This window comes from Sinohyriopsis cumingii, unplaced genomic scaffold (assembly GCF_028554795.1).
Source record: "Sinohyriopsis cumingii isolate HCF-2022 unplaced genomic scaffold, ASM2855479v2 utg001460l, whole genome shotgun sequence".
In the NCBI taxonomy this organism is placed as follows: domain Eukaryota; kingdom Metazoa; phylum Mollusca; class Bivalvia; order Unionida; family Unionidae; genus Sinohyriopsis; species Sinohyriopsis cumingii.
The window spans coordinates 1145662-1155899 of record NW_028316002.1 but is presented as its reverse complement, the minus strand read 5'-3'; the positions used below and the strand labels follow the sequence as shown (position 1 = coordinate 1155899).

The window sequence follows — 10238 nt, the reverse complement described above, 5'->3', positions numbered from 1 at the left end:
CAGGATAATTTCACAATCAATAATATGGACAAACAACAACCTAACCGACGCCACCACTCCACCCCGGTATAAAATGATAAATTAGTAAATTTATATCATTGTCAAAGCTCTATCGACGGACCAAGAGAGAGAGAGAGAGAGAGAGAGAGAGAGAGAGACTGGCACGCAAGAAAGCCGTTGTTAGTCACTGTCATGTAGACAGGCAGTCAGCTTGTCGTCTTAGAGCGAGGATTTGATTTATGGACATGAGAATTTGGTGGAATTACACCCATTACGTTTTAGAAATTTTTCTGTAACGACGTATTTTTTTAACTTGCATCATTCTATGATTGCACGTTCTATTTACATTTGATGTATAAGCTGACTTTCATCTTCGCCGCTGTCACATTTCCTTTCTAAAACTTGTATTTTATCCGAGTTAACTTAGTGTGACTAGGTGTAATATTAAACACGATGCCATTCCAAATTGCCTATACTCAGTTATATATTTCCACTGTACACATGACAGATTTTATTTGACGACAAAATGATCAGTTTCGTACCGGTAAATACAATGCCTCATTGTTACAACAGATGGTGCAATGACATATGTCTATAAAATCGTGCCAAATCTAGTAGAATGCCAAGGTTGATTACAGCGGACCGATTCCAGTCACGACCAACAAGCCAGGTCAATAATTTGAGAAAATACGTAAGAAAATTAATTTTCAAATAAAATTATATTAATGCTTTGTTCATTGACATCATAACATACTTTTTACTGGTGAAGAGACGATTATTTCCATCGTCACCATTCATTTGTATTTCCATCAAGATTGCATCACTGGTTGTGTTTCACTGATTTTGTTTTCCTTAATTGTGTGCTGTTCCATCTTTGAAATTTACGATCTAAGTCCAAATCATTTAGTTAGTGAAACCGAATAAATAAGAATGTAAAAGAATTAACATCACACCCCGCTCCAAGTATTAAACCCCTGGCTTCCAATCTCTCTCTCTCTCTCTCTCTCTCTCTCTCTCTCTCTCTCTCTCTGTGATTCTTTCAGATAGTGGAATGTTCGAATACTCGTATATGAAATGAGGGGGCAGTGATGAAATAATTGTCAGCAATAAATAGAAGTATACCGTTTACGTTGATCACTACAGATGTAACAGAATATCACGTGATACAAAATCGAATTTGCGGAACATATATGACATAAAAATATAATTTGTTAGTGAGAGTAAATCCGCAATTTTAGCACGATTAATATTATTCTAATTCATTTTTTTAGAGAAGTAAAGTGATATTAATATTTATTTTGTAGATTTTGTCCAAATCATCTCTTTCAGAAAGATAAGTAGGTTTCAGTATCACTATTAATCTATTCTTCCTTTCGTTTCGTTTGATGATTTAGATGTAGTATAATTTGTTACTTATATTAACTCCAGGTAAGGTCATAAGTTATATTTCAAATATCGAGTTAGTATTTCAGTGTTTAAGTAGTAAGAGAGACGAGTCTTATACAGACTATTTTAAAATCGGATAGCATAGAAAGTGGTGTGGTGACACAGTGATTTTTTTGTGTTGCATTTATACAGTATTAACGTACGTGGCCTAATGATCACATGTACGCATGGGGGTTGGGCTGGGTGAGGTGGGGTATTTAGGGGTATACATATGATTAAATTGTAACAGATTAAAATTTGTATTAATCAGCGAATCATTTAATTGCATTCGTTGTCAGAAATCAAACTACAAATTTACATGTGTGCAAGCATTACATATAGCGTTTTTGTGTTTCTGTACATTCTGCACTTAAGCAAAGAAATGATTAATACTAAGTACTGAAATTATGTAATTAAGTTATCGATTACATAATGAAAGATGAGTAATGGTAACAATATAAGATATCTTTATCAATAAAAACATTCCACCACATTTACCATCATTATCATACCTCCATATGTTGACTATCTACTTGAACTGCAAAACTATTCCACATGTAGAATAAATATTCATACTAAACTCTGATTGGTTTATTCAATATATTTGCGTTACATAAAAAAACGATAAATTATAGTGAGACGAAGACTTAAAAAAAAATAGACGTTAAAATTTATACCTAGATCCACGTGTTTTCTTCTCTACGTAAAAGCCGAGTTATCCAGGTCCATACATTAATTTGTTATTTTCTCTATCCGTTTATTTTCGAATTTGATTGAGAAAACATTGCCGATGAGATAATCAAAACAACGGTTTAACTTAAGTTTTAAAATTAAAACGAGATACCGTTTCCGCATGAGAAAAGACCTTATTTTCAGAACCGTCTCAAATTGAGTGTAAACACAATGCAAATTTTCCGAACAGGTACATGTGCAAATGTATGCATCTGCACATATGTACACCCGTTTCAAAGTTAGTGTAAGTGAATGTAGGTCTGAGATTAGATTTCAACATGGGAGGATTTGCATGATGAGATTATGTTGCACGGGTGTATGATTAATAATTATATTATAAATGTTACCATATTTATCATTTTCCGTTCATGTAATAATTGTTTCATACGATATTTCAACGTAATTAGATTGCTGATAAACGTAATTTAGCAGTCCAATTACATAATGTACTGCTTGAAGTTGAAACTTGAAACTCTTCGAACGTTTCTGCAGCGATACGTGATACTACCCATTTATTGGAAAACCGATCGAACATATAACACTTAAAATTTAGGTTAAAGTTTCTATTCTATAAGCATTTTAATTGTTGTCAGTGAGCGAGTCTGTTATTAACTCATTTGATAACATGACCTGTATGAAATGAATACTTGTATTTAGAGGAATGATGGAAGCCAAATGAAAGTTATTCCATGAATTGTAAGTAAAGGTATTGATATTGAGCCTCACTTTGCGAATCTGAGATACATCACCAGAATGGCATCAACTTTATATAGTAATTGTATGAGAAGCTGACTGAGAAAAAATTGCATTGTATGATTGTTGCAGAGATTTAAATGTTTTATGTATTTTATTAATTGGCGCCATTTTGAATTACGGTAAGCACTTTTTTGAAAAAGCTTCAGAGGCTTTTTGCCGATGCCCTTTCTATACAATTTTGTGAACTTCTGCACACTGGTGTTTGAGTAGAATTCGTTATAAAGGAATTCTATTTTTAGTACCTATGTCAGGATACTTTGGTCAGCAGTGACATGAAATCGGACGATAGGTGAGCATCAACAGTACAGCTTGACAATTCTTGCTGAAAATTGTTTCCATTGCTTTTTGTCAGATTTATTCAGACTGTGTTCATCTGAGAAATTGTTTGAAGTTTGTTTTCCATTTTTAATATTAGATTCAACAAGAGATGGGGGTGGGAGAAAGCCGCGTGCTATCTTGAAGATGAAATAAAATATGTCTCAAAAATTAAATGAAATACAGAAATAGAGGGTAAACAGTTAATTTTAAGACATCTGGATGCGTGCGTATGTAGAAGAAATACAAACAGAACAACTTGTTTTACATGTACTCCTAATTGTTTCATGTTTAAATTTCATGTGAACCTTTTGTTTAAATATGCTGATGGAAACATATGTATTGTGTTGCTTGCACTTCCACACACAAATCTATGGTTATTACATTATAAAATTGTAGAAACTCCTCTTAAGTTAGTAAGTCATATTACCAATATGGTAACATTTAAGTAGTAATGCAAAGAACAACTTTAGTCTGACTCATTTAAAAAAATTCAATAGCTGATCCTATAGATGCAAATGGAAACAACTACGGCAAGCAAGTTCCCATCTCGGTATATTATATCGAGTTTGAGGTCGCGCAAACAAACAAAAGGAAAAGAATTAGAGTTTATGACGAATATATATTTTTTCTACATATGTACATGCTATTACATATAGCGTTTTCTTGTGTGGCTGTAAATAGTGCACTCAAGCAAATCTGCAGATCGTACTACTAGTAGGGACTAAAATTATGGAACTTTGGTCTTTATCTCATGATGAATAATAACGGAGATATTTTGCGTATATATCTCCAATAATAATAATAATAATAATAATAATAATAATAATTATTATTATTATTATAAGAATAACACTATACCATTATCAATTAATATTTGCAATTATTTCCCGCTGTCACCCTTGCAAGTTTTCGAATAAGAGAATGTACAGAAATAGGAGATTCGAATGGAGAACTAATGCAATATAGATGCAATTTCATATTTCAAAAAATAGTTTGATTTTTAAGTCAGCGAGTCTGGCATAAACTCTTTCGATGACATGACTTGTATATACTAACTTATTTTGATTACAAGAACAGACTTAAATACCAAATAATATTTGCTTCCTTAAATATTGTCATCATGCTTTTGTTTTATAGTTCTATGGTGTTTTTCTTTGTAATCATTATGTAGTATATGTTAATATTTGTTGTTTAATATTGTAAAGCGATTAGAGATTCTTAGAAAAGGAGCTCTCCTATGTCCACATTATTATTAATTGACCAATTGTATTTAAAGGAACCTGGATGATATCTTTAGATGAAGAACCCGGATGAATTCTTTTCATGAAGTCACATCAACAAAAGTTACAGATATTTAGACTTCCTTGGGGAAATATGGCTAGATAAATGTCTCAAAAGTGAACTGAATCTTCTATTGAATAATGCTTGGTGAAATTACTATTCCTTGTCTGAAGTGTGATTTTCCGTTTTATTTTAATATTAAATCTGTAGGCGAGAGAGAAAATTTATATAAAGATATATAGTTCTAAAGAAGAAGAAGAAGAAGAAGAAGAAGAAGAAAAAGAAGAAGAAGAAGAAGAAAAAGAAAAAGAAGAAAAAAAAAAAACGAGTTGCAAAAGTGAGACGCAAAAACACCACAAATCCCGATTAATAAATACATTATCTTAAATGCTGGAAGGTTAGAGCATACATCGTCAACTAGAGCAATGCAAGAGATGCTAAAAAGTGTTGACTTTCGGTATGTGGCATCTGTATGACTTCTAAAATTTCGAAAACTCGGTTTGGTCTTTCCCGAAGTATAGAAGAATAGTAAAGAAGCCATATTTACGGCTCATTTATCATGTCACAGCGTTTACATAACTCCTTGTCGAGTGCAGTCAGTTTATATGGAATACATCATTAGCTGGTCACAGATGGAACCAGCTGAGACAAGTAAAAAATGGGTATAAAAGAGCACCGTCCGTACTATGATTCTTATTCTCACCATTTGGTTGCCAGGAAGGACCATAATCAAAAGGTAACTCAGTAACCATATTTCTCTCTTTATTTCTCTCTCTCTCTCCTCTGGATATTTCGTGGCAAATATCAATTGAAATCTAAAGATTTGCACCTTAGTAAAAGTAACCGTGTGCCGTGGGTTTAAGCTTAAAGCTCTGTTTACTTACGTGCATATGTGAACTCATTTGTTTTAGCGCATATGATTAAGTTTCAAACTGGGATACAAGCAAAATATTATTGAAGTTAGGATATGCTTTTTGCGTTTGGAATTTGATTTTAGCAAAAAATGAACTGCAACAGTAGAGTTTATGTATTTCCAACTTCAAGTAACTATTTCCGATGATTTGTCAGCGTTTTTCGCATTAAATCTTGCTATCGGGTAAAATATAAACACGCTTTTTGCATGTAATTTTGTTTGATACAGGAATACGTGACATATATTGTTTTCTTTACGACTTCTTCTCACCTGACACGAGTATATTACACTCATCGTTGTTGTGTCACCTTGAAAATATTTAGTTATTTGGTGTGTTTTATTCCCAATCAATTGCGTCGTAACGTTTATACACACATTATACACATACTTTTGAATTGGTTATTGTTGGTAGGTTTCATTGGCACGACAATGTTTCCCTTTTGGTATTCTCACATTAGAATGAACGATAAAATTATAAAACAATCCCTGGTAGATTTTACAATCTAGGAATCCTATCGTCATACGTGAAGCCAAAATTGGCTCGACGTCGAAAACATTTTAATTGCCGCGCTTTATTTGGCTTTCTAATGTTAGAATATGTAGAATGATAAAAAGGTTTCAGGGGACCCAGGTGTCTCCATGGTCGAAAAAAGATTGCATTTACTGATCATTGTCATTTCGCCTCTGTCTGCGTGGTTCGAGCTTTGGGCTCCGCCAATGTCTGTATATGAGAAAGCTGCCATTTCCTTCCCTTGATTCTTAAAGGGATTTCCCGAGCTTCGTCCTCGAAAAGTTTTACTGGCCGCCATTTTTAGCATATTGTGTGCTGAAAAATGGCGTTAAACCCAGAAACAACAATCAAAAGGTTTCTGTTCTGATACACAATCCTATTTCTTTTTTGTCAAATGTAATTTAACCATAGTTTCTGGAGCCTGATATATCTGTTATGTACTAAAAGTTAAATCTTATATTTGGAACAAATTTTCCATTACAAATTCAAAAAAAGTGCTGATTCAAATATGTGTTCTTTATATATGATTTGATGACAATTAACTATTACTTATAATAAATACTTGGTGTTTAATTACTGCACATTAGTTTGATTTACATCTCAGCTTTCTTGTCGATATTATGGAAGAGGGTATCATGACTTCTGTACAAAATAAATAAAAGGCTTTCTTGCCGATATTATGGAAAAGGGTATCATAACGTCTGTACAAAATAAATAAATGAAAATAAATGGTTTTTGGGATGAGAGAAACCGGAATTAGCCGGTAAAACCGACTGCCAATTACTGAGCGACAACATACATTTTCATGTTTTGGAAACAGGTGTCAGGCCTGGTACAAGTGAGGTGCAAAGTCATCATGTTATCCACAACCCCAGTGCATTCTATATATTACTGAATATCGAAACTACAACCCCAATATATTCTATATATTATTGAATATCGAAACCAATTTCTTTCAGCACAGTCTCCCACTATGAAGGTAATTCTTTGCATTGCGTTTGCCTGCCTTACTGTTGCCAGCGCCACATCTGGCATAGGTAGCTATGGTAACGGATATTTGGGTGGCTTCGGCGACTACGATGATGCATACGGTGGATATGGAATCGGAAAAGGAGGTCTCGGGTTTGGTGGTTATGGATTTGGCAATGGAGGAGTAGGTTATGGAATAGGCCAAGGCAGTCTTGGTTATGGTGGTAACGGATTCGGCAAAGGAGGAAGCATAGGCGGTGGTTTTGGCTATGGTGGTTACGGATTTGGCACGGGAGGAGTCATCGGTGGTGGACTTGGTTATGGTGGTTACGGACTCGGCAAAGGAGGAGTCATCAGTGGTGGTCTTAGTTACGGTGGTAACGGACTCAGCAAAGGAGGATTGGTCGGTGGTGGTCTTGGTTATGGTGGCTTCGGACTTGGCAAAGGAGGAGTCATCAGTGGTGGTCTTGGTTATGGTGGCTTCGGACTCGGGAAAGGAGGAGCCCTAAGTGGCGGTCTTGGTTTTGGTGGTAAAGGAGGACTTCTCGGCGGTGGACAAGGATTTGGTGGATACGGTCTAGGAGGATATGGTGGCAGTTCCTTTTTATCGGGAGGATACGGCGGATTAGGTGGATTTGGAGGAAAGGGTGGATATGGCGATTACAACGATTATTATTGAATTAAATCGGTATGTAAATGATGTGTATATGAAGAAATGGCGCTATAGTATCTTACTTAAAGATTTGTCAATCTGAGTGAAATGTTTAGAAATGGCCTCCAGTTGATCACGTATTTTAAGTCATAATAGCAGACGATAATTATAATATACTTGCTGTAAATCAACGTGGAACTCGTTAAATATTTTATAAAAACTCAGATTATTTAATATAATATAGTATTGCGGAAGCTGTTAACAATATACAAACCGCATTAATTCACGACAATTATTGTCATCGATAGTATATGTAGATGTCGAGTATTGTTTGTAAAGTTAAGTTGATTATGATTGTTATCGTTGGTCGTGGTACTATTACCGCTATTATTATTATTATTATTGTTATTATTATTATTATTATTATTATTATTATATGTTCTAGGTTCATGCTTCTGACGAGGTTGGTTGTGTTGCGATTTGGTCTGGTATGAATATTTGCTGATAAGAATGATTCCGTGGCATTGTAATTTATTTTGTAATAAAACATGGATTCGTCATCAATTTTGTTTATTATTATTATTATTATTATTATCATTATGTCAAGAAAGTGTATTTAATGTTTTTGGTCAAATATACAATAGTTTTGATACTGGACTATTATATGAGAAATGTAGGTTTGATTTATATTTTTTCATTTCTTACGCCTTAGTCGGTTTCAAGTTACTTATTATTTCATAAAAATCTGAAAAGAGAAATGAAGAATCTCAGGAATTTGGACAAATAACATACCGTTACAATATAAATTCATTGTAGTCCTTAATGTAATTGATATGTTTTGAATACAAGGCCAAATAGCCGGAATAATAAAGTCTCTTTAACGTTATATTCTTTGCATATAACTGGACTTCTTAAAATAATAACGGTCACTAAATCCAGGCATAATTCACATATCTATCTTTGTACCTCTCTATTGCTTTTTCTGTTTATGCTGCTTTTCGGTCTTCTATATATTTATTTATCTATCTGTATGTATCTACGTTATGTATTACTGACTGGCTGACGTTCTTATTTACTCTCCAACAGTTGCTAAAGTAACTCAGTAGGATGCATACATAACGTTGAAAGTAAAACACAACTTAGGTGCTATACAATGAAAGTGTAGTTATCTATCACTGCATTAGAAGATGTCGCACACATAAAGCACACATGTATATCTATATGCATACAATATATGCTTGACATACATGAGCGTATGAATGATATGTATGCATGTTATTGTGTATGTAAGACAATTGGCGTCCTTTTTTAACGAACTGCTAGAAGAAAATGTGTCCCATTGTACAGTAAATGAATATGAGACTATCGCGTTTAATTGATACAGTACTCAGTAATGGCTTTAAACCTCTTTTCTTTTCTGTCTTAAATAGTTCTGTCCATTTATTCCTTTAATGAAGATGCAAACCTATAATGAAACGCAGATTACAGCAAGTCATCAGTCGTGTTTTTGGCACACACCACTAAAACTTAGATGATAAGTCGCTAAGAGTTCAAAAGTCACATCAGATTGATCAAGAAAAACACCTGCGCACACAAAAATTGTCCAAAGTAACTACCTAGTGTCTGGTACCATCTACAACAAACACTGAACAGTACTAGAAACTTTCAGAACTTTCGAGTTCATTATAAAAATATAAAAATAACCTTTTAAAAATAACATCTTTCATGCAATGAGTGTAAATGAGGGAAACTGGTGAAAGTAAAATTAAAGAAACACCATAGGTTAAGAAATCGAAAGAAGAATTAAGTTATAATAGGAAAGAAAATACCACGATGAGTCGATCATAGGTTCATAAAACGTTCTGAAGAATTAAAAATTCAAAAGTAAATAACATCATTTGGATAGACTGCTGATCCCCAAAGGGAAGTTTGTGAAATTGTGCGAAAGCATTGTCTTAACGCTGTTGAAAAATGCAAATAGTGGGTTAATACAGATAAAAACAAACTTATATTTTATTTTATATCCTTTACATTCTTTAATCAGTTCTTTAGCTATACCAAATGTGATTTTATCCCAATTGCCAAAATGTTCCCTCTCCTGTCGAAGAGGGTAGCCACGTTAGTTTGGTTAGATCGAGTTTTCTTCGTTTTATTGCTTGGATTTTATTTTCCATTAAATGTTGTAAGTTTATTTTAATGCATGTGAGTAAATCTGCTTGCCCGGATGCATTTATGAAGGGGAATATTAAACACATTTGGCATCCTGACTATCCACCGCCACCAATCAGATGTATATTGTTCCAGTCTGGAATAAATAGTTTCTAAATTGCAGGTTTTATTAGGCTGAAATCAACAAACCCTTGATCTGCAGAGACTTATGCAAGTTACGTCACGTTGCTCAGTCCATTTTTGGTATCGCCTCTACCATTATGCTACGCGGTTACTTCACAATAATATGATCATCAACGTTCATAAGAAAGAACGTCTTCTCCGAAACTTATTCCACACCTAATGCAAATTTCCCCCCTTCCAGCATCACGTTTTCTTGAATATACGTTAGACTATTGAAAAATTATGCTGTTTCTGTTAGGCCCCCATATGCCATTGTAAACGTAAAATAATATAATCATGATCGTACATATGTAAGTTTGGCTTTTCACTTAAATGCCAGCTAGGTGAGT

The 10238-nt window shown here is 33.9% G+C and overlaps 1 protein-coding gene across 1 annotated transcript; it reads left to right on the top strand.

Moving 5' to 3' along the window:
• The first annotated feature begins 6903 nt into the window (after nucleotides 1-6903).
• LOC149772466 (uncharacterized) lies at nucleotides 6904-8121 on the top strand. The gene is made up of 2 exons (XM_089947780.1): nucleotides 6904-7593; nucleotides 8003-8121. Exon 1 carries the CDS (start codon nucleotides 6910-6912, stop codon nucleotides 7582-7584), a length of 675 nt encoding a protein of 224 aa, XP_089803906.1. The 5' UTR covers nucleotides 6904-6909; the 3' UTR covers nucleotides 7585-7593; nucleotides 8003-8121.
• Nucleotides 8122-10238: the final 2117 nt, after the last annotated feature.

Coding starts and splice junctions, on each gene's coding strand:
- LOC149772466 (XM_089947780.1), top strand. CDS start 6,910: ATGAAGGTAATTCTTTGCATTGCGTTTGCCTGCCTTACTGTTGCCAGC.